The sequence below is a fragment of the Urocampus carinirostris genome, chromosome 10 (assembly GCF_059441175.1).
Source record: "Urocampus carinirostris isolate Australia breed hairy pipefish chromosome 10, RoL_Ucar_1.0, whole genome shotgun sequence".
Taxonomy (NCBI): Eukaryota; Metazoa; Chordata; class Actinopteri; order Syngnathiformes; family Syngnathidae; genus Urocampus; species Urocampus carinirostris.
Genome location: NC_142358.1, coordinates 5,645,551 through 5,671,560, shown reverse-complemented (window position 1 = coordinate 5,671,560; position 26,010 = coordinate 5,645,551). Strand labels below are relative to the sequence as shown.

The 26,010-nt window shown below is 38.2% G+C and overlaps 1 protein-coding gene across 2 annotated transcripts in view; it reads left to right on the top strand.

The window, feature by feature from the left end:
- The window catches only part of arhgap42b (Rho GTPase activating protein 42b), a 131,750-nt gene that overhangs the window by 7,228 nt on the left and 98,512 nt on the right, over positions 1-26,010 (top strand). For both annotated transcript variants that reach the window (XM_088345562.1, XM_088345563.1), the window contains 2 exons: positions 18,414-18,509; positions 24,216-24,277. In XM_088345562.1, coding sequence (XP_088201688.1) covers positions 18,414-18,509; positions 24,216-24,277 — 158 coding nt within the window. The remainder of the gene's footprint in view (positions 1-18,413; positions 18,510-24,215; positions 24,278-26,010) is intronic.

Genomic DNA, 26,010 nt, shown 5'->3' with positions numbered 1-26,010 from the left:
CTGTCCACTCTGGTTTCCTCCCAAATTCCAAAAACAAAGGTTTATTGTCTGGTTTATATTGTGTGAATGAGTGAGTGAGTTGTCTGTCTCTGTGTGCCCTGCGACTGGCTGGCAACCAGTTCGTGGTGTCCTTACTGACCTTACTCAGGATAAGCGGTGCAGATGATGGATTGATGGATTGATTCAATTTTTTATATGAAAATTTTCAATATTCGCGAGAGCAAGGCACTGCTTATAGTTTTTTTTAATTAAAACAATAATAAGAAAAATCGCCATCTCTTAATACTTTCCTCTACGGCTTTGCATATAAGACTTTCTGGTGAAGATGCTAGCTGAGGTCGAACGTGTTTTTAGTTCTCATCAAGTTGCGATCCTTCAGAGCTGTCAAGCAATGTTGGGCTTATTTTCCGCGTCAGAGAAAGAACGTTATTGATTTGGGATGACACTTGTGTCAAGATCTTTGAGGCTGCTAGTTATCCGCCCACAAATCTTCCCCTAAAACGGAAAAGAATAGGCTAATAAGAAAAGTTGGCGGTGTCAAGAAGTATTTTGAAGACGTTAATGATCTTGGATAATGAAGAAACAGTATAACCCTGAAATACTTGAGACGTTTTCACTAAATGGTGTGGAATAAGATATTTTTTCAGCTTGATCCCCACTATACGATGTCAACAACAAATGATTTTCTGTTGTTTGTGCGTATGTCAAGTTAAATCTCTAAGATGCTTGTCTGCTGTCTGCAACGTCATATAAAATGCTGGTATGCTATTGGTTTGTATCATGGCATCATGGAAATACAGATATGCTATTGGCCGAACTACCTCCTACCTTCCCTTTCACTTAATTCATTTCAGAATCTTGTGAGCATAGTATAGACTTACTATTGTCATTTTTGTACCAAATTAATTCCTCGCTCATCATGGTTAATCAGGACCAGAATAACCCGAAGATAGCGTATTCAGCATGTTTCGCCTTGCAGTGCCTCTAGGTATTACATTGTTTGAAAACGACCACACAGTTGTTTCGTTGAAAAAAATATTCAAATGTCCTCTTGTCCTGGAAGCAGCTGCTCGCACAGTCAACTTTCCTTTTTTTATTTACAGTCTCCATGTGGGGAATGGGGTTGGCCAAAATTCTCATAGAAGCCAAACAGCAAGTTGGCCAAAGGGCCACAGTCATCATCCGGTTAAATGATGAATTTTGTTTTGTACAAATTAATTTTATTCTCTGGTGAACATTACTGGCAGGTCACATATGATCATTTTATGACAGAGGCCAGTAAAAATTTGATCACGGGCCGTAACTAGCCCCGGGGCCGGACTTTGGACATAGCTTCAGTAAACCATGGAAACTGAGCTTGCAGTTATTAAAAAATACGAAGAAGGCATACAAATGGGGACCTTTGCTAAACCTTATGGCCCTAATCAAAGATCGGGGCCATTATAAAAAAACGAGGAAGCGAATAAAGCAAAAACCTTTTCTCAGGGCATGACAATCCTCACAAGTGTAGGTATAAAATTCAGTTTTAATTTTAATCCGCTGTATTCTCCTCTTTTATTCATCTACCCTCTACTCCACTGTACCAGTTTAAGTTATGTCACATTAAAGGTCAGTTAAATTTTGCTTTAAATTTTATTTATTTACAATGTTTTTTCGATCATATGCACGAATGTTACATACAAGTTGGTCTTAGTTTATACTATTTTGTCATTTTAATGTTTTTTATACGGTGTTCAGAGGGTTTGGAGCTAATTACCATAGGTTTCTATAACCCGCTATGTGGCAAATTCACTTTGCAATCCACTCTTCAGAACAGATTAATGTTGTATTCTGAGGGGTCTACTGAATTTCTCTTTTTGATGGACCTAAGTGTGGTCTGGTTTAGTTTGCACATTATTCTGTTGTGTAACAGGGGTGAATCAAGTCCATTTGTGAGCTTGGCACAAAGGTTGTAGTTCCGCTTTAGACCAGAGGTGGCAGTCACGAGTAAAAGACTGCCAACCCCCTGCAATGCAAGTTTGAGCTCCAACCTTAAATCTGTGGTTTATACCCGAAACAAATTCTTTCTAACATTGAAGTTTAAAACTGTAAGACTGGGCTGGAGACGGTCTTCTTCGTAGGTGCAGCTGTTTCTCTTGCAGCTGTAATGAATGGCAGTCCAAAGCACGGTGAACTTATTGTGTCACAGATAATTGATTCCAGCTGCAAGGGACATCCATCTGCATCCAGCCCAGCTACTTGAAATTCACACCTACTCTCCATAACTGCCACCGACTCGGATTAATTCCCTCTCTGTGGCCGTGCTAATTGAATACACTAATTACGCCTTTGCGGGGCCAGAGTGTGCAGCCAATTCCAAAAGTGAGGCATCTTTGCATGTCAGGTCAGTTTGTCAGAAGTTTTTTGGATACGTTAAATTGAATTGTCATTGGTATCACCGTTGAGAAACATTGTATGCAACAAGATTTAGAGATGGCATTCCAGGATCAGCATGTAATAAACACGTAAAGACGTTCAGGTTAAATAGGCAACAATTTTAACAATATAGTGCTTAGAGCAGGGGTCTCCCACATGTTTAAACCTGAGAGCTACTTTGTGTTTCGAATAAGCGCATAGGGCACCCAGTTTGACATGTATTTCTAAAAATAACTTATCATGTTACTAATATGTTATTACCAAGTTACTTATTGGAAGTAGGGTTAAATAGACTCAGTCAACCACAAAAAAGTCACTCAACTAGAAAATCACAATGACCCAGCACTGGCGAGCTGTTTTCAGAACAGGTCCGCGGGCACTTCAGCTGTTCTCAGGGGGCACCATGTTGGAAATCCCAGAGATTGGCCTAAGTTATAATAATTGTGCAGTTAAAAAGAACGGTGCATTGTAACATTAGTGCTTTAACATTTAGCAGCAAGAAAGATTTCCAAATAAGTCGCAAGGTATATATTTTCTCAGTATTGTGCAATAATATTTAGCAGCAACAACAAAGTCGCAAGATATATGTCTTCAGTTTGGGTTGGTGATGGCCTTAAAGAATATAACTGTCTCCGAGATGGTTTATCCTTGTTTTAAGGGACCTGTAGCGCCTACCAGAAGGCAACAGTTCAAAGAGGTTGTGGCCGGGTTGGGAAGAAGTCCTTTACGATGTTGATGGGTCTGATGAATTATCCCAAGCTGGCAATGTCCTTACGATTGGGCAAAGAGAAGCCAATGATCTTCTGGACTGGTGCTGATTACTCTCTACATGTTTTTCCTGTCCGCTGCTGTAGTCACAGCATACTACACAATGACGCCGTGTGGCCAAATATTCTCGACTGTGGCTTTGTAGAAAGCCATCCGGGATTTATGTCTGGAAACATTTCAGACGCACTTTTGTGTGGTTAAATAAGTTGTTTGTTTTCTTGATATCATTTACAGTTTATTGTTACTTTTGAATCATGTTGCAACAAACATCACATTTCAAAATGAACAAATCGTCTGAAAAGAAAACGGGATGGCAGGTTAGATCCAGAGGCTTCTAAGAGACCCGTCCCCATAATAACTAGACAATTTTTTAATCAATAAATAATCATAACTTCTATCATTATAACCAATCATTTGTTAGTCCATTTAGAAAGGATCACATCGTTTGAACCAAAGTATATATATTACAGTTTCTGAGGGGTGTTTTCCTCATCCTTCTCTTCTTTAACTTTTAACAACAATACAATGTATAAAACTTGAGACGAATAGGCAATTTCTTGTGTAAATTTTGAATTGGGATTGCATGTGAACCAACAGAATGAGTTAAAAGGTCATGACAAGACCAATATTATCTATAACAGGGGCAAAACAGAAGATTTGGTACTTAAATAAATACAATATTTACTAATTACAATATTTACTAAGTACTGCACAATTGTGAAACATTTTCTCCTACAAATGAAGTCCTCAATTTATACATCCGAGTTGAACTATAGGGAGGGTTATACGCTACATTTCCTTTTTGGTACTGTCAAAGCCATTGTCCAGTTGCTGGAGTTCCCTTTAATCTTCAAGAAACAAATGTCAAGCGGATGCAATTTGTTCCTCTACCGTGGGAATCATCAATGACAACAGAAAAAGACTGCTTATTGTGTCTGTGTTGATCAAACCTCCGGTTCTCGGCTAATCATTGGAAGAAAGCAAATATACTAAACAATGACTAAGATACATTTGGTCAAATTTCCTGCGGCACATTGGACAAGGTCTCATGGCACACTATTGTGCCCCGGCACACTGGTTGAAAAACACTGACTAGACGAGTTGTAAAAGGCACGAATCGCGTCAAGTGTTGGTGGTGCCAAATATCCCAAGCTAATGGTTTTAAGTGTGCGCTTAGCTTTAATACTCCAAACTATCCGCCTTAGTTTAAGTCAAGTTAAGTCAAGTCACATATACAGTATTTATATAGCCCTTAATCACAAAATGTCTCAAAGAACTGTACAGGTTACAATTACACCTTACCCTGATCTTAAACCAACATGCGGACAGTAGAAAAACTCTAAAACCTCAACATGAGCGAAAAAAGATAACTTAAGTGGTAATCAAGTGGTAATCCCCCTTCCAGGATGATCAGGGTGCAATATATTTAGCATATTTATATTTTTATTTATATTAATTAATTAATTATCAATTTTTTATTTTAATTATTTAATTTTTATAATTTTAATTTTAATAATTTAATAATTTAATTTTAATTATTGATTTTAATTAATAATTAATTTTAATATTTGAGTAATTAATTAATTAATATTTATATTTAGCATTTGGTAACAATACACAATACACAAAACATAGTGAACACGGAGAAAAAAATAGGTAAGATGTACAAATTTGTCCAGAAAGTGCTTGACAACAATGACGCTTCTAGCATATAAACTTGTCCAAAAAGTCCATTACAGCCTCCCATCTCTGCCCGGTGGTCAATGCAGATGTTGACATGCCTCAGGTCATAAATGTAAATGTAAATTATATAGCACCTTTCAAGTCCCAAAGCGCTTCACAATTACCCATTCACACACACTCACACACTGATAGCAGGGTCAACCATGCAAGGCAACTACCTGCTCATCGGGGGCATTAGGGATTCTACCTCCTGAGCTACTGCTGCCCAGATCGGGGTTAAAGAATGGCACCCTGCTAGCCCAATGAAAAACGCTAAGTGTTAGCAGAAGTCACACCAGTGCCAACTGGGCTTACTTTTTTATGTCAAAATGCAGATTATTCTGGAGATTTGTGATTGGAAAAATATTAAGAAACAATAATTAGCTATGAATTAGATGATTGATTAACTGTCAGGAAAATGATTCATAATCTGTATCTCCATTGTCAACCTAAACATGCATCGAATATATTCTATTCAAAGCAATCGAACTTCGATTAAAGAATTTCACTTTTCCAGTGTAATAGTAAAATGTAATGAAAATGTAGCAAAGGCTAACGTCACCACAGTACCATCTGCTGTTGAAATTCTAAGCGTTAACTTCAATCTGTCAACATAAATCTGTTCCACAACAGGCAGACATTTTGTCTCGTATAATTTCACCTGATGTGTGTCGGTGCCTGCTCAGCATTTCTCAGTGATAACACCGACAAACGTCAGACGCTTCTCGCGATAATATTATGTCGCTCTGTACACAACGTTTTCACCATTTTGTATAGATCAGCCGTGCGGAGCGGTTATTAAAATAATAATAGGGATGCGTTATCAGTCAGCTTTTGGAGCTCTGGGACGTGATGTGAGGACAGAATGACGCTGGGGAGGACCGGCTACAGGAAATGTCGCGTAAACATGCTAGCTTGTGTAACTGTCCTGTGCTGTTTTCCTTTGCCTTGTATTTGGCCTGTGCTCACTCTGTTTGATTGCGGGAGGGGTGTATGGATAATTTGTGCCATGTTGCAAACTTGTTGTTATTTTTGTTTTTATTCTTATATTAGCAGGCTGCTAGTTCATGCAAAACAGCAGCTCAATTCCTGCAAATGCTGCAATTTTGTGTCCAATAGACCCTGGATAAAAAAGATAAGAGAACGGTAAGAAATAAAAAAAATAGCTGGAGACCATTAGTCAAGTCAAGTCAAGTCATGTTTATTTGTACAACCCTTTGTATTTTATCATTTTCCATTCATCCAGGCGAGTGAGGGGGTCTGGTGATGAGGGATTTTACTTGTGTGTCATTTATTCGAAGATGAAGTCGTGAAAATTAGAAAAGGACTGTTTCAAACACAGTCAAAATGCCAACCCAAACTCCCAAAAAGATGAAGAAAAAGACTATTCGAATTTGAATCTGGCATACCTTACCTATATCCACCCACTAACTCCACACCAAAGTTCAATAACATTTATAAAATTGTCAGGTTTAATTTGAAGATTTATTTTCTCTTTTCTAATGCAGTAAATATCTAATTGGTTTAATTATGTGAGTTAAAAACACTGCAGACATATTAGTGAAGCTGGAAATGTTTAATTCATCCTGCTGCAATGTGGAGAATGAAATCAGTCCACATGGCCCTGGGAAAACTTAGCTTGTCTTTTGGTCTCCGGCCCCCCCGTTGCGCATCTGAGGAGCTGGCGCAACAACACGTAGTGAAAAGATTCTTACCTGAAAAGAAAGCGTCCCTGTTTCTTTTTTAATCAAGGTAGTACAATGCCCCCCATGGTTTCTTCCCGCACTCCTGTTAAGCCGAGGGCAGCATAATAGAAGGAGGCGATCCCCTTTGGAAATGGTCTTCGCCCCCAATCAGCTGTGATGAAATGTTGTTCGGGAGTACAATGTGGCGGAGGGCAGGGCACCTCTGTTATTTGCGGGATGCTTTTGTGATTGTGTTTGCGATTGAAGATGGAGACTGACAGTAGAGTCTGTATGGGAATGAAGAATAACACTTTGAATTCTTTTTTGGATGTGGAGATAAAAGAATACAATGATTAACGACATAGATCCCTCAGTTTTCGCTATTAATGGGGACCAGAACCACCCGCGAAAAGTAAAAATCCACCAAGTAGCGTCACACCTTCATTAAAATCCTTCAGAGGTTAAACATACCTCAGGATAACATTATTACCGACTGAGAGTATACGACTCTTCCAAATAATAATTAAAGATCTATGAATAATAACACACAACACAAAATTGCCGTTGAATGAATGGTTTTATTGTCATTTTACAAAAGTAAAACGAAATTAGAGGGCTTCTTTTTTCAGCGTAAGAAAGCAATTTAGAGAGTGACTAGCTAGAAGCACGCCAGAATCAGATTTTTTCATATTGAACTAAAATATATTAAAACCATCTCGAATGTAGCGGTTTCACACGAGTTGTTGCTCCAGGTCATCTGTTTCATGGCTACTGGACATGGCGCTGGAAAATGACATGGTCCACAGCGGTCGCTTAGTAGAGTTGTTAGCTCCTCCCTGACCCTGCCCTAATCACTTTCGGAACCCGATGACGATCCAAGGAGCACCTGGCGGTGGTCACTACTTCGTTGTGCTATTTTAACTTTTCTCATAGTCCGATTTAATTGAGGAATTTATATTCAATGTTCTTTCCAATTTGTTTTGGTGGCCCTATTGACTTGAGCGCCTGCCCGGCTGGTTGACTGACAGCATACACCAGCCCATCACAGTGGCGCAAGCAGACAGTCACGCCCAACCCATACTGGCTGGCAACCATTTGAGGGTGTCCTCTGCCCACTGCCCGAAGATAGCTGGGATAAGCAGTGCAGATAATGGATAGATTGATATCTCCACAATAATACCATAAGGTCATACCTCACTTTTTGGGCCAAATTTCAAAGGGTAGGTAGAATATGAATTACAAAGAAAAATACTCTGGTTGCTGAAGACATTGATTAAAAACAGTTGGATATTGCTTTCTAATTCATATTTTACCAACACAAATAACATTCTACTCGTACATTTCAAGTCTCACCGTTTTTTTTTTTATCCTAGCGTCAGCCATTTTGAGAATTCTGTCCAGTAATGATGACATCACAAACACTCGACTGTGATCAATCGACAGCAAGTATGTGCCGACGTAAAATAGGTATGATATTTTTGGCTTGAAATTGGAATTCAGTTAGTCGGATAATGTATAACACTATTTTAGTGCAATAGATTCCAAAGTCCTTCTGGGACTAGATTAGCGTGACATGTTAGCATTAAATCTATCTTTCGCACCCCCTCTTTTGTAGAGTACTCCCTCGCCTCTTGAAAAAGGATTCCGAGTCAGGGTTGGACTTGTTCGCACAGGCGTGCCGTCGCCACAGAGACGGCGGTCCCCCGGGGCCGTCTGGCATGTCCTAGCGAACCGATGTGTTGGCGTTGTCCGAGTAGCATCTCTTTTGTGATTAATCCCGCGTGCAAGGACGCCCCGTGGCTAATAACGTACTGGCCCCGGCACCCCCCGCTGAGCCGGAGGATCATTTCAGCACAAAATCATCTCACGCTGGGCTGGATCAAATGCTTGTCGAGTGTAATAAAATTAGATGCGGCTATTTTAAGATCTTGAACGTTCTTCTAATACGTGCAAAATGTTTTGTTTTGCCGGCCTCGCTCGGCGACAGCGCTTTCATTTCATTACTCCTTTCATATTGTGATGTAGACTTTTTCTAGCTCGTGCTGTCCTCTTATTTAATTATTATTTTTCATATCGCTTTTTTTGTAAAAAGATATATTCTTCTGCATGTCTGTTTGAGTCTCTGAAGTGAGAAATTCGGTTATGAAAATAAAAGCCTGAGAGGTGAAAAGCTCATTCAAAGGTTTTATTTACAGAGCATTCTGTGCACAAATGAGTCGCAGACAATAACAGTAGACAATTTACGAAAGTAAAAAGAATACAGGCTGGAGATCTGGGCGGATCTTTCAAATGTTTTATTTACAGAATGTTTATGGCACAAATGAGTTACAGACAAGAGCTGTTGACAGTTCACAATTTCAAAGAGACTCCTTCCAAAGTTTTTTTTACAGAATATTCTGGACATTAATCACTCACAAACTATGGCTATACACAAGAGTGCTGAGAGGAAAATGGCTTACAATTTTTAACTGGGTGGTCCATAAGCCTAAGCTAAAACTAAACGTAAAGGGACAATACGTATTATATAATTATGTATTATACAAGATGTCGCTGTATGTTGCAACTGAAAACTACAAAGTACAGGGAAATATACAAACTATGGAGACCCAAAGTGACCAAACCACACCATTTTACTTCTCATTTTTCTGCCTTGCCTTTTAAGGTTTTTGGGTAGAAGCAAGTTGGTTCGCATCTGTTAGCTCTCGTTAGTTAAGGCTTGTGCTACGTCGAATAAATGCTAATTTATCGATCGACTAGTGTTTGGATGATAGCCCGTTTATTTTAACTTTTTTTCTTTCAAATCAATAGAACTGCACAATTTATGAAAAAAGCCTTATTTTTCAGACCAGCATTGCAATTTCGACGCGATTATTTTATTTTAAGATAAAAGTGCATTTCCTGTGCTAGATTTCTTTTTTGTAAATATTTTTGCAATCATGGTGAGCAATGTTTGCCATTGAGTTTTGTGAGACCCCGGCGGGTGGACAGTCTAGTCCAGGGGTCTCCAACATACTCCAGGGGAGCCAATTGCAGTCCGCGGGGTGACATTTGACGCCCACAAAGTAATATGAAAGTTTAAAGGGGCAGTTGTATTATTTGGTGCCGCCTATTGGTAGAAAACAATCTTTCATTAAAAAAAAATATTGATTTAAAAACAATCCAAAACACACAACCGATGATATAAACGCGCAATACTCGTTGCTTGAGAAATTTGCTTTTACTTTACATAACACGAGCTATTTGTCAGACATCTTGCTGCTAAGGGTAACTAAAAACCTCAAAATCGCAAGGCAAGAAAATGGCAGGGCAAATTGTGCATTTTGGTCACTTAAGTCTCTATAGTTTTTAGTCTTCCTTGCACTCATTTTTGGTTGCACTACACGAGACAGCATTGATTGGTCAAATAATACGCATTGTCCTTTTAATGTAAGTAAAGCCCATGCAAATTACGGATATATTTATATTCACTTAAAACAGGCTGGTTACGCCCATGGGTAAAAGTTCACTGTAGATTGAAAAATAACACTATGGGGATTAGATCATTCAACCACTCCTAAGACACCCCCGGGGAACATTGGAGCACAGCGGCGAGACAACCATGTTAATCATCCAATAAATGACACATTAACATGTTAATTAACCAATCAACCAATTACCCAAAAAAGCGAGCAAGAGTACAGGAAAAAGCTAGCAAGCATTGTATAGGCCTGTTCTAGTTGGCCAAACACTACATCAATCCAATAACAAAAAAAACCAAAATGTCTTACGATTACACAAAGTCTCATCGCGATATCGATTAGATTTCAGTTAATGGTGCAGCCCTACAAACCATTATTGTTTTGTTTAAATGAAGCAAGTTTTTTTCTACCATTAAGAGGTTCCAAATATAACGCAATGTCCCAAATGACTGCAAACGTGTCTTAGTCTTAATAAGTTACAACAAGTGCAGGAATAAATTTTTCCGTATCATGCTCCCATCAAAATTCACTCTTCTCTCAAGTGAAATTTGTCGATATGAAATAACTGAAAACCAATTATTCTGTTCCCGGCCTCCCAAAATTATTCAGTTTATGCTTGTGAAACAAATGCAAATCTCAAACAAGCTAATGTTGACTCGAGCATCTGAAAATTCTCGTAACCTGGAATTTCTCTCAAATGTCGGGCAAGATTTCTGTTTGAAAGACATCTCGTATCTCAAATATCTCGAGGCGCTTGTATGTAGAGGTATGACTGTATTGATGAAATACAACTAAAGTTACATAATTACGACTAATAATAAATACATTTTAAAAGACTAGAAACAGGAAGAGGTTATAAATAAAGAAGTTATACAATCATGGCTCAAAATACGATGTGACAGATGTCAATATTACAACAGCTCCCACACCAGCCACAGAGCCTCCTTGCCACATAAAATCAAAGTGTAGGTCAGAAAATTCCCTTTTCTGTCAGGGCCGATGAAGACAAGCTATCTGGGGAGCTGTGACATCTCTACTTGGCAGGGGCCCCTCTGAGTGGCCGCTTTGTTTGGGGCTTTTATCCCTTATTTCCCCGCTGTCTTGTAGAGTGGAAGCTAATAGGGTCTCTGGTGTTTGTCGCCAGTTGTCAGCGAGCCCTCTTCCCCTTTGTTTACTTTTTTGTCAGCTTGCTGAAAAATATATGTAAATAGAAGAAAGGACATGAAACATAGAAAGGGAGATATGGAAACCCTTGCCAACCAATGCACTTAACAGAATAACAGAAATAGCTAGGAAGCCTGATAAAGAGGAATTGAAAAACTCTGACTGGGCAAGCAGGCTAGCCACCACCGCTGATAATAACATTGCTAATGCTAAAACCAATCCCATGTTACCTGCAACCAGTATACCCTCTAAGCTGCGCGCGTGCGCAATTGCGCACTGCTCGCACATTCTCAGCGCACAAGAATAAGGCCTCAAAATTACTAATTAAGAAGCGACTTAAGTCAAAGTTACAGTGCATGAAGGTAAAAATACACGGGTTCCCCTGACGTTGTGTCCTAAATGCGGTATTTTGAAGTCGAGTCCAAGTAGAACGAAGTTGAGTAAAGTTAGTAGAGAACCGGCTTCTTCGGCTCGGCTTCTTTAATCCCAACATGACCAAATATTATGTAAAATTATGCACAAAATGACTTAAAGAAATGGGGGATAGAACAAAAAAGAAAAAAATACCAAAATGTCAAAGTAGTGAAAAGCTGAGAAAAAAAAGAAACAAAAGGAAGAGAAAAAAAGAAGAAAACATTTTTTTAAAAGCCAGAAAAAAAAGAAAGAAATGTAGGAAAAAAGTAAATAGAGAACAAAAAGAAAAAAGTAACAGCTCGGAAAAAATAAACACAATGAGATTTTTTTAAAGGAATTTACAAAAAAGTAGAAAAAAAACATGGAAAAAAGAAGAAAAAGTTTGTGTTGCATTCAAATAATTTCCAACTATATCAATGAATCTTGTTGCCAACATTGTACTTCCACTAAAAAATGTGATTAAGTACAGTTCTGTATCATACAACCGACTAAATAAGCCCCCAAAAATGTTAATATTATGCGACAAAATATATCAGGAAATAAAAAGAAATGGATATCTTGTGAAAGAATTGTAAGAACAAACGATGTTTGTAGGCTGTACAACCTTTGCAATAGTACATGAGTCAATTCATTCAAAAGTGAAAAACAATTTTGCATTGCCGGAAACTCAGCAAAATGTCAAGTTTTGGACATGTTTGATAATTAATTATATTGCCACACTTGGGATTATGGTTGCTCACTGTTGTCTTAAGCGTTGCTCACCGACTTTGTGTGAACGCTCACACCCGTGGAAAATTTGAGGGAACATTGCCTGCAACTGCCAATCCTTTGCTCTACCTTCTTTTCTTGAATCCTAGATTTGTTTGAAACATGATGACAAACTAAATTTCTCTTTACAGCATTTTTATATTACGCTATCAAATGGTAAATAGTCTAGATTCATATAGCGCTTTTCAAGTTACTGAACACCCCCCAAAATTCTTTACAATGTGCTTCACACTAACCCATTTACACACACAAAAGCTTTTATATTAAAAAAAGGGTGGGGCGACTACTTGAGCTGATTTGATGTTTTAGTTTTGTTTTTATTGTGGTCAACTTGTCATTCCTTAAATATTTGTTAATACAGAGAAATAACAAAGCATATTGATGTTGTTCACTGCCAAAGTTTAGTTTGATGAAAATTGAGTAGGATTAGTAAAATACTATTTTCAAAGAAAATATAGTTGTGTAGGCAGATATTTCTCCTTTTAAATATGAATTACTTCTTGGTGAAAAATAATCCTTAAAATAGGCTAATGTATTAGAACATTGAATGGAAAGTAACTACATTTCCTTTTTTATTTGTGCGCAACTTGAAATGTAGCAATGTACTGTAGGTTTAGAAACTCATGCTAGCCAAAGTGCTTAACAGAACTAGCTAGCTAGCCTGGTGAAAGAGCCATTGAAAAGCCCTGACTAGGCCATCAGGCTAAACCAAACCACTTCTTAGTTGACACTACGTTTTGGATAAATCCTGTTAAGAATTGTTAGTTCTTGGATGCCGAAGTATAATTATTCAGATTCAGATTCAGATTTACTTTATTGTCATTCGTGTACACGTTTATACAGAACGAAACGTCGATACATCTGACCCGCACAGTTTCCTTGAGCGTCAGCCGGGATAGATGAGATTAACCATGTCTTCGTCAGAATTTTAGCGCAGCAGTTCGTCATCTCGCGGTTCGATGTTACTTCCAGTTGTAAATGGTCCAGTTTATTGTCCAGAGAGCGAACGTTGGAGAGGAAAATGAATGGGAGGGGCGTTTTGAAGGGTTTAGCCTTTAGCCTAGCGGTTAGCCCGGCCCGACAACCTCGCTTCCTCCTCCGGTCACGCCGCTCTCTTGCCACTCTGCTTCGCTGCTTTGTAGGCCGCTGGGTCTTGTTGACATAGCAGACCGTGGCTAATAAACACTCCCGAGTGGTCGTAGCACCGAGCGCTTGATGTCTGGATGATCGCATATCCAGCAAAAAAAAACTGCGATCGTATATTCATCTGCAGTTTGAGTTGACTTTGTGCGCCGTCAAAACTGAGTCGAAGACTTGGTTTCATGGCCGAAGTGTAAAAAACTGTAGCGAGCCGATGTAGCCGCAGCCGAACAGGGGCGCCGCCATCTTTATTGCTTTTATGTGAAAAAAAAACCTTCCGAATTAGTTTCTGTTTTTGGCCCTTAAGGGTTTATCATTGTAATTGCTTTCCAATTTTGTCCATATTGAATAAAAGTACTAAACATAGCTAGCTGGTTAAAGTTACACAACGGCTTTTTCACAGGGATAACAGGCTATCTCTGACCGCTGCTGCTAATGTTGCTAATGCTTAAACCAAACTCGGGTTCTCTTCAGATGCTAATCCTTTCATTTTTTTCCCCTTTATTTGAATACTTGTTCAAAATATTCTTAAAAAAAAAAAAAAAAAAAAAATCCTCGTCTTACCATTTGTGTAGCACATTTGTGTAGCACAAAACAACTACATTTCCTTTTTTTTTTTTTTTTTTATACAAACTTTTTAGAATGTATTTCGAGCCAAAGTGCAAAATATTGTAGCTAGTTAGCCTGGCAAATGACACATGGAGAAGGCCTGACAGGGTGAGCAGCCTAACTCGGACACCTGCTGCTAACATTGCTAATGCTAAATCCAACCAAGACCACTTCTTAGTTAACATGGCGTTTTAGATTAATCATTTTAGAACCGGTATAATATCATTGCTGTCATGTGAAAAAAAAATAACTGCAGTAATGTTTTTCTACATATATCAATATTGAATGAAAGTGTGAAACAGATCTAGCCAGCCAACACGGCGAAAGGGCAATTTAGCAGCCCTGACTTGGCCGGAAAAACGCTTCTGCTAACGTTGTTTAAAACCAACAAGTTATCTTCAAATGTCAACCTTAGCTTTCAATTAAGCCCCCACTTCCCACCCCCTCCCCAAGCTAATTCTTTGTTTGAAGCATTGTAGCATACCAAATACCCCTTAATAGCATTTAGTACATTAGCAGGATTACTACATTTCCTGTTTATTTTTTTTCTTAATACGACTTTTTAGAACATAACACTCAGGAATGTATATATTTAAACGCATGCTAGAAAAAATGAACAAGCTAGTTATTTTTCATGCTAACCAGACCCTTTAATTAAAGTACAACAAACTTGCTTTTATGTATTTGCATTTTGAATCTTTCAAAAGTTTTACCTCTTCCTTTAGCAGAGTGTTGTCTGACTTGGTTTTTGTTCTCAAGAACTTTATCATTAAATCACAATGTGTTTCTAGGAATAGTTTTCATTCAAGCATTTTTTGTTTCGTCCCCAAATTTTTGTTGAGGTGCATCCTCAAATATATTTTTCCTTGTTTTTTACTTTTTTGTATTATTCTATTAATTGTGCTCTACCAGAAACAAGGCAAGCAACACACAACCTGTGACCTTGTGGCTTTTTTTTTCGGGAGAGTTACGGCTGTCTAAATGTCAAAGATCATTCATTATTGATGGCCCCGCTAACCACCGGGGAGATATTGATCCTCAAATCTGCAGCTGCACAGACAAAAGCCGAAGCGTAATACATCTCCTGGCAACGTAGCACTTCGGGCGGCCTCTGCAGCATTTACAAGCGCTCCCCGTTCGATATGATGTAGATGGCTTTCCGCCTTGCCTGAGCGTGATGTTGCGGTGCGTGAATCAAAATACGAAGCAATCAAATTTTGGTGCGTTTCACAAGGTGAAACCGAAAACACAAAGACACAGAGTGTTTTTGATCAAATCTTTTCTGGTTAACAAATAATAATGGTGTTTACCTTGCAGGTTGCGGAACAAAAGTCTGTGTCATGTTCCGCTCTTTCTGTACTATCATGTTCTGTGATTTTTGTGTTTTCTGTGGAATTTTGTTCTCCTGTGATCAACGGTTAGGCATATTTTCTGGGTTGTTTTCTTTTCATGATTTGTTCAATTAACTAAGCTAATGTTCAAAAATATCCTGCTCTGTCCTATTTTCGTGTTTTGTTCAGATATCAAAATTAGTGTTTGGTCTGTCTTTTCTAATTTATTGGTGATATTGGGAGACACTCAAAATAAGGAAAGAAGACGATAAGGGATTTTAAACTTGCAAAGAGAACAGGAAAGGACTTAAACCTTTTATAAGGAATTTCAACCTTTTCTGAAAGTCCTCAAATGAGTTCTTTCTTTGTATTAAATCTTCCGAGTTACAAAAACAAACCACCCTGAAAGGTGTTAGAAATCGAAGAACAGCAACATGTTTGGTCGATAGTGACAATGATGCAAACAGTGCGTAATAGTCAACATCGAACAACAGTCAGGTATGATGGTCGATATAACAAACTGGCATGCTATGCAGTCTCCTTTACAGGTGTCCAATAAAAACACTAATCGTATAAATTTGTGTTTCAACATAATCTGCTGCGTCTTTTTTTTTCTTTCTTGTTCATTTAGAGTTGGTTGTTCAAAATATTCTGCATTGTCTTCCGTTCATGTTTTGTTTTATTACAATCAAGTCAGTGCCCCAACATGTCCTAGATTGCCTTTTTTCTCTTTCATTTGGAGTTTTTGTTCCCAAATATCTGGCATTGTCCTACCATTTTGTTGTTGGAGTAAATATAGTGTCCCAATGTATCCTGCATTATCTCTTTCTTGTTTTGTTCGTTCAGAGTTAGTTATTGTTGAAAATATTTGGCATTGTCAACTGTTCATGTTTTATTCAGTTAGAGTTGGGTAAGTGTGCTAACACCCTCTTTCTTGTTCTTTTTTGGTTAATTAGTGTTCCAAAATATCCTGCATTGACCTTCCGTTCCAGTTTTGTTCAGTTAGTATCCTAACATATCCTTTGTTGTTTTCTTACTTGTTTTAGTGCAGTTAGTGTTTAATACATGTTCAAACTTGTCCTGTGATGGCCTCTTTCATGTTTTGTTTCAGTAATAACTGGTTATTACTGAGATTTTATCAGTTTTTGTACCATTAAAAGTTATCTTGCATCCCTAAAAAATATGTTTAACATGGGAAAAAAATCATCAAAAAAATAAAGGATTATTTCATTACTTTCATAATTTTGTAAGGAAAACAGTCATAATTAGTCTTAGCTACATCAATCTGTCACTTTTTAGCACATTTTTAAAAGTGTGAACTTCTGACACATCTTCGCACATCCGCTCCTTTATCACAAAAATATGTTCCAGCAAGCAAGAGATAATTGTCACCGTCTGCAACCAATTTTTCCGCTGTCACTTACGAATGAAGGCTGTGAATAAACAATCAGAGAGAGTTGACAGTTTCCTTTGACAAGTGTCTAATGTCGTGGAACAAACTTCACAGCAAGCCGAGATCAAATGCAAAATTTTAAGGGAACAAAATCATGACAGTTGTCAGTCATATTCGATGGGAAACAATTACAGTACACCCATGAATACAACTTGAATCCATACTAAGGTGGGGGTTGTAAAGTGAGGATGCCATATATGGGGGGATAGGAACCTATGATAATTGGTTAATGCGTTCCAAACTTTCGCTACCCCAAATGAACACAATTAAATAAAATTAAAAAATGGTATATATCAGTAACATATAGGTTTATGATTAGATACCAGAATACTTTTTCACAAAGGAAATATGACGTGTGTGACGTGACTTGAGCTCGTCCTACTGAGTAGAAGGTGGATGCAGGAGGGAGTAGACGGCAATGACGGATTAAAAAAGAAAAACAGATTTTAAACTTCTGCTTGCGAGGATTTTCAATCTTTTGTAAGGTTGTTTTGCTTAAGTGCCTACTTTTTAAAATGATAGTCTTAGTCGTCCATCAATTAGAGACATGCAACTTAGTCAGTGTAGCCATTCATATGCTTGTTCATACTTATTAATAATCTCATGATTTGTTTCCATGGTTATCATGTGGGGCAGCACGGCGGCGCAGTGGTTAGCACGTGTGCGGCACAGTTCTGAGGTCATGAGATCGAACCTCCTGTGTGAAGTTTGCATGCTCTCCACGTACTTGTGTGGGTTTCCTCCCATATTCCAAAAAAAATGCATGTTAGGTTAATTGGCCGGTCCAAATTGTCTTTAGGTGTGAATGAGCGAGCGAGTCGTCTGTCCCTGTGTGCCCTGCGACTGGCAACCGGTTCAGGGTGTCCCCTGACCACCGCCAGAAGATGACTAGGATGGGCTCCCGCACCCCCGCGACTCTATTGAGAATAAGCAGTGCAGATGATGGATGTATGGATGATTATCATGTGTTAGCTTCTCCCTTTAGCATCACTGCAAGTCTTAGGGCTCATAGCTACTAAATGTTGTACAAAAATAGATTGTATTGCCGACTCGCACTGCATACAAGATTCTAAACTGAATGAAGAAAGAGAAAGGCATTGTAGAAGGTAGCTCAACCAATAGCATATTGGCATTTTAAAAATGCCTTGACAAGAACCAACAGCAGGCCAACATTTTATGACACCGACAAATAGCAGACAGTTATCTTTGAAACGTAACTTATTATACACACAAACACTGCAAATTTTGAATTTAGCAAGTTTTTGGCATGCAAAATAGTTTGTTGTTGATGTTGGATAGTGGGAAAAATGCCAAAACGAGGGGTTGGGTAATTTTTTTTTATCTTATTGCATGTTGTAACGTGAAAACATCGTAAAGCGGGTCACCATATCCAGGGTCTACTGTATATGTAAACGAGATCGAGATTCATTTTATATACATATCATCTAATACGGATATTTTTATTACTTTCTCTGTCCTGGTCCAGATCTTTCTGTCGCCGTCCAGAAGTTCTCCCAGTCGCTACAGGAATTCCAGTTTGAGTGCCTCGGCGATGCTGAAACCGATGACGAGGTGAACATTGGTGGGTTGTTTTGTCTTGTCTTTCCTTGTAAATTTAAAGATCGGAACATTGAAAGAAAATGACATTGGGAGCTTTACAAGGGATGATGACCATTAAGGATGCACAATATTTTTTTGTCTATAAATAAAATATTGTTTCTGGAGACCTATACCGATAACTGACAGACACATGCAAAATCAAAGAGTTTGTCTTTATTTTTAACAATTACAACTCCACGGGTTTGGTAAACAAGTCTCCAAAAAGTAGTGTTGGAGCGACTCATTCTATTGATCAATACTTAAAGTGTTTGTAATAGCTATTATAAGGTATTGCTCTCAGCAATAGCCGTCTGGGGATAATGGATCGTGGTCAAAACACTGCAGTTCATTTTAGACTGGGCCACAATGGCATGCTTTAACGGTCAGAACTGAAAAAAAGTTATCTGCTGACCCCTGCCCACAGCAACAGTCAACTGGGGGCAATGGGTTGTGGGATCAGGAGTGCTATTCGTATTAGACGTGAAGAATAGGAAAAACAACTGCCATACGTGATACAAACATTTGCTTTCTCGGCCCTTATGCTCAGCAATAGTCTACTGGGGATATTAGATCACGGGCAACATGTTGCAGTTTATAGGAGGCTATGGCTACAATGTCACACTTCAGTGGCTGCAAACAGTGCTCTTTTGTCACTTGGCTTCAGCAAAAGTTGAATGGGGATATTGGATCAAGGCCTGAACTGCATGCTTCGTCGCAAAAGTACCTACTGACGGCCTATGCTAGCAGCCATATGGGATTTCGAATAATGGATCGGGGGCAAACGAGTGCAGTTACTTTTAAGTGGAAAAAATGGCAAAAAAGAGCTGGTCCAACCAAAGTACACTTTACTCGCAGCACCATGCAATTGCGGATAATGGATCGCGGCAACACGAGTGCAGTTCACTTTTTGGTAACGGCATTCAAGAGCCATGAGGCCTGACAACAATGTGCTAGGAGCAATAGGCTTTCAGAAATAGTGGATCGTGTAATCTTTTCCAAACCCCACTGCAGTGACACCAAGAAATAGGAGGCGGCAAGTAGCAAAAAGATTACAGTATTTGCTTCCGATCGTCCTTCCTTCGCAGATGGAAAAAGATTCCGCCGACCCGCAGAGCCAAGACGTCAAAACGGATGATAATGGATTACGCTATAAAGCCCGGAAAAAAAAGAAAAAAAAATCCCCGGAATGACAGCTTTTTTGCACAGATGCTTTCATTTTCCTGCTGGGGCTCGACGGTTCAGATCTTCATTAATCTCTGACACTGGTCAGACAATTAGTGGCCTTGATCTCCAACTGAGAAAGACGATCAATCACATCAATTATACATGTGAAAAAGACGATCTGCAGAATTGAGCAGGCCGCAAAACAATTCACGTTAATTATAGGCATTAAAAGAAAATCATTGATGTCATACAAATTTTCCCATGTTCAGACAATTATTGCCAATTCATCACGCAAGTGCGACAAGCGTTGGGAGGTCCTGTGCAACTAGAGTGATTCTGCAATAAAATTATATCCAAAAAATATATAATAATGGATTTTAAATAAGGATGTAAAGATTTCTTTTTTTTTTTCTTTTAAAACATTAAAAAATAATGAGTGAAAATAAGCAAATATAGTTTAGAAAAAGATAAATGTAAAAATAATAGGATCTTGGTGTTTTTATTTTTTAAATTTTATTTTAAAGTATGGATATGAACATAAATATAATAATGGTAAATTAAATGAAAATAAACAAAAGTATATTTAGAAATCCGTCTTTTTTATTTCTTATTTTGAAATCATTGTTTATTAAAAAAATAATGAATAAACACAATCAAATCAATTTGAGAAAAATATATGCTCTGTATATTTAAATATAAATGAAAACAAATATTATAGAATGAATAAATAAAAATTGATAAATACAAAAATGTGTTTAATTATAAGGATGAATTAATTTCATTTCATTATTATTTTATTGTTCATTTAAAAATAAACAAAAACATAAATAATTAATTTTTTACATTTTTATTCCATTGTTTGTATGGAAGGGCAGCACGGCAGCGCAGTGGTTAAAGCGTGTGCGGCACAGTTCTGAGATCATGATATCGAACCTTCCTGGGTGGAGTTTGCATGTTCTCCCCGTGCTTGCGTGCATTTCCTCCGGGCACTCTGGTTTTCTCCCACATTCCAAAAACATGCATGTCAGGTTAACTGGCCGGTCCAAATTGTCTCTAGGTGTGAATGAGCGAGTGAGTTGGCTGTCTCGGTGTGCCCTGTGATTGGCTGGCAACCAGTTCAGTTTTTCAGCAGGACAACGACCCAAAGCACACAGCCAAGATCTCAAATGATTGGCTTCAGAACCACTCCATGAATGTCCTGGAGTAGCCCAGCCAGAGTCCAGACTTGAATCCGATCGAGAGATCTGAAAATGGCTGTGAAACGTCTCCCATCCAACCTGATTGAGCTTGAGACTTATTGCAAAGAAGGATGGGCAAAACTGCCTACAGATCGGTGTGCTAAACTTGTGGGATCATATTCAAAAAGACTAGAGGGTGTATTTGCTGCCAAAGGTGGATCAACAAAGTATAAAGCAAAGGCTGTGAATACTTATGTAAATGTGATTTCTTAGTTTTCTATTTTTAATAAATTCAAAAAAAGTTAAAAAAAACTTTTTCACATTGTCATAATGGAGTATTTTGTGTAGAATTTTGAGATAAGAGATTAAATTAATACAATTTGGAATGAGGCTGTAACATAACAAAATGTGGAAAAAGTGAAGCGCTGTGAATACTTTCCGGATGCACTGTATATATACACATATATATATGGTATATAAAAGCTTTTTACTTTTCTGTTTGTTGTAAACAATTATGTTATAAAATGTTATATGTATATAATAGCTTTCCATTTTTGTCTTCATTTGTTAAAAACATTTTATAAAATGGAAACATGAAAAAAATAAGTGTATAAAATGAATTAAATGCGAAGAATGAGGATGTTGACTTTATTTGCATTTTTTAAATTATAAAACTAAAACAATTGTAAATAAATGAAAAAACTGAAAACAATTGATTAAACAAAATTGAAAGTATGTATAGATATATATATTTTTTATTTTATTTTATTCTTGTGTATTATTTCAAAAAATGAGGATGAAATATAGGTACTTAGCAGTAAATTAGTTGTCTTTACATGTATATAAATATAGATGAATCAGTGCAAAGTACTTGTTTAATTTTTCTTTTTAGCCATATTGTTTTCAGACAGCTGTTCCAAAGTGAAGTCTGTTCTAAATTGTGCAGACGTACGCAAGGAATAACACCGGCAGCCTGCAATAACGTTTGAACTCCGCCTGGCTGCCGCCAGACAGCCAAAACAAAGGCCGTGATTACTTTTTGCAACAGCCCTTGGAAATCAATCAAGTCATCAACGAGGATGAGGCAGACACAGGCGCCGCCTCTCTTTGATGGTCCTTACATCCAAGGCGTCACACTGGAAGTCCTCGTGACCTTCCATCGATCCTTTCCATGACATTCACGTTCCCTAACAAATCGATAACAACAAAAGAGTGATACCGTAACACATTTTTTAGGTGGGAATGTGAAAAGTTGGTGCCCTTTTCCTGTGAAGTCAAAACCAGAACTTTACGTTGCGAGGCTATCTCTACATCTCCATCAACCCGCTAACCTGTAATCTGTTTGATATTATCCACTCATTCTGTGGGAAAAGTTATAATTTGATTAACGTTTGGGTATAAATTCCTGAGTCGTTTTCTTTCACGTTTTCTTTCACGTTTGTTCAGCACTGCTTCTCAGTTCTCTTTTGTCACTTGAGGGCCTGGTACATTTGAAATGAATGAAATGAAATGAAATGATCTGCATTTATATAGCGCTTTTTGTGTCTACTCTTCATACTCAATGCCTATACTCTGTGCTTAATGCATTTGTGGAGGCTAAATGTAAACAAAATACTCTGCCACTGAGAACGCCACTGCCCCCGAGTGTAGTGGAGGTTCAATTGCACTTTATTCTGGGAAAGTTAAAAAGACAAAAGTTCCCCGAAATCAAACTCGCTCGCGCTCCGCTTGATGGAGCCTCGCACCACTTTTTGAGTTGTCCCAAAATATTCTGCGTTGTCATACTGTCATGTTTTGTTTAGTTAGACCTAACTTGCGTCCCGATAAGTCATGCTTTTTATGTTCTCTCTAAATCACAAACACGCACGCTTGATTGACAAACTAATGTTATGAAACGAGCTAGTATAATAGTCTCCACCTGAACCTGTTCCCTGAAACAAATAAACTACACTTTTTACGCTATCTCTTAATCACACATACACTTTTCTGCCAAGGTGCAGACTAAAATATCAGTCTTATCAATGGCTTGATTCTGGTCTGCAGCGTGTAAAACCCGGAAAGCTATTGTTTCAGTGGCTTCGCCCCCGGTTGCTTCTCCAATTAGAAGGTGCGGGGTAGGTAGAGATGAGGAGGGGAGGTGATAAAGCGTTAGATACTGGCTCTGCTTCAAAGCAAAGCTCCCTCCTGCTACTCTAACCCAGTTTAAAAAATATTGAACCATTCGAATAAATAAAAGTGCAGATACCGATATGAGTCAAATTCCCAAATATCGGTTACAATCATGGTCTACCTCTAGTTAGTTATTGTAGCCTTTCATGTTTTTTTCATGTTAGAGCTTGTGGGTGTGTGACCATCATGAAGTTGTTCTATCCACCTGCAAGCTGGTTCCCTCAGTGACTTTCTTCCACGCTTTTGTTCAGCCAGAATAAGGTGGTATTGCAACATATACGGCATTTTCTTACTTTTATGTTTTGTTTGTTTATATCTAAAACAGAAGTGTTCCCACACTTTTTACCTCGTCAGCTCTGTTGAAATGTCTATGCACTTTTTATTTTAACTTTATTTAGGTGATGTTGGTTGTATTGACGTTCTTATTCATTTATTGTAATAAATAACATCTGGGAGCTATTTAAGTTTCCATGAACTGTACCTTTAAATGATTTACTGATATCCTTCTTGTATCTATTGCACGGTGAAAGATTAGTCATGTTAGTTGTGTAAAAATTCAAATTTACTGTAAAAAAATAGTTTGAGTCAGCTACTTGAGTTTTTATGTACCTAGTTATGTTATGCTATGTCAGTTGTGTTGTAATTCTAATTTGCTTACTGTAAAAGGTTTCAAACCTCTGTTAGTTGTGTTTGAATTCCTAAGTATTTTGTTTTTTTTTTGTATTATCGAGGATTTTTTCCCCATTTTTTTTAGCTTTTACAGCAAATGAATATTGGCTCCAAATATATGTTTTCTGCCTCCTCTTGGTACTAATAATCTGTATCTGTATCGGCTCTGAAAAACCCATATCGGTTGACTTACGGACAGGAGCGCATCGTTAAAATCAGATAAACGTGATGCAATCAACTGTCTTAACTCAATTTCAAGTATTTCGCCACTTTTTTTTTTTTTATTGCCCATCTTCGGACATCTGCGCCATTTTATTGCGTTCTGAATTACGCTGCAGCAAAAGCTCATAGGCTTCACTTCCATAAAGTTTTTAAGGCTCGGACGCTCACGGCTAGCATCTGATGGTTAATGACTCCGCCGCCGCCTGGTCGACGTCTTTTTCTTTGAGTAACGTTGGCAAACTCCCGATGACGTCTGCGGTAAAACTTTCTTCTTTCTGTGATTTCAGCCCAATCCTTTAAAGAGTTCTCCAAGCTGCTCAACACTGTGGAGGAGGAAAGACGGCGCTTGGTAAGAATATGAAATACTGACTGAATTGAGAAAAATACCGTAAACCCCCCGGATACAACATTGATTTGTTCTGAAGTGTCGACTGCAAGTTTATATTGTCATATGGCAGGAGAAGTAAACTTTTGGTAATTAACTCATTCTTACCAACCCCCCATACCACAGATAAAAACATTAAAATTGCTTGTAGGTACAAAACAAAAGTATCAAAACGGTTTCTTTTAAGTCCTATATATACTGTATGTGATATAAGAGTATATGATTAAATAAAGTTATAAATAAATATAAATGTAAAATATAAATGAATTTGTATTCTCCTCTAGTGTGACTTGAGCTGGTATAGTGTAGTTGGTGAGTGGATGCAAAGGGGGAGGAGACGGTTGATTCAAATTAAAACTAATTTCAAAGCCTTACGAGGTTTGTCATGACCTTGGAATACGCCGCTGCTTTAGTCACACAAAGAATTTGTTGTTGAGTTTTTATCGTGAGGAAAAATGTTGTGACGATGGGCCGAAAAAACATTTTATTGCACATCTTAATATAAAAGCATTGTAAGGCAGGGATGCCTTATCCCAAATATCTACTGCCATACCTCCATATCAATTTGTATGAAATATAACTAACACTCGACTGGGGATAATACATCACAACCACAACCATGTGTTTCAGTAGTAATAGCTGCAGGGCCTGCCAAAGGTGCACTGTGCAGGGGTCTGCTCACAACAGTATGAGATCGGGAATAATGAAATGCGGCTGTACAAGTGTAGTCAACTTTTTGGTGAACAGAATGTCAAAAAATTCCGCCAGACTTGACAAAACTGCGCTCTTCTGGTCCCCACCCACAGCAATACGAGATTGGGGATAATTGATCGCAGCCACACGACTTCATTTTAATTTCTGATGAATAGAATGTCAAAAAGGGAGCTTCCGGGCTTGACAAAAATGCACTCATCCAGCAATTTTTGACTGGGGATAATGGACTATTTTTCAACCCCCCTATGCATTAGGGTCCAAAGCGTGAATTAGCAAAGGTTTAAAATACTGATGCCAAGTAAGAATACCATTTTCTAGGTTTAATAGGTAATTAGATATCTATATCCTTTAAAAGATAGGTCAAAATATGTCAACAAAACAAACAGTAAAATAATTCCAACCATATAAATGGCTGATTCTATTGGGTGGATAGTATAAAAACAACAATTTTATAGCTATTTTTCCTGGCTGAATTATTTTGACATGGTCAATAAATAGTTTATAGGGACCCGGTAATTGGCTTGCAAGCGTCGGGGGATGGTGAGGGGGCTCTGATTTGGGCCCAAAATCGAAAAACGGACGCCCTCAAATCCCCCAAACCACCCTCTTGGTTTACCAGCCATCACTCCTGCCACCTTGAAGCGGATTGAGTCATCATAAATAATTGAAGGCGCGTTTCATTTCATTTTATTTATTTATTTATTTTGGGGCGGGGGTTGTCTGTTGCGGGGCCCCATAAATACAATGCCGGCACGGGAAAGGCGTGCTATTAACTGATCCCATTCCGGCCCGAGTGATTTAAACGTCCATTAGGCGAGAGGTCAGAGCCGCTTATGAAGCAGTTGTAAATTCCAAACAAGACGAGCCAGCTTTTATGGAATCTACCGTTAGATTAGCCGCTCGCTGCCAATAATTTTCTACCTCGAGGAAATGTAATTCGCACTGTCGATTGCCTGGCAAATTTCAAGCCGTCGTTAAATTGT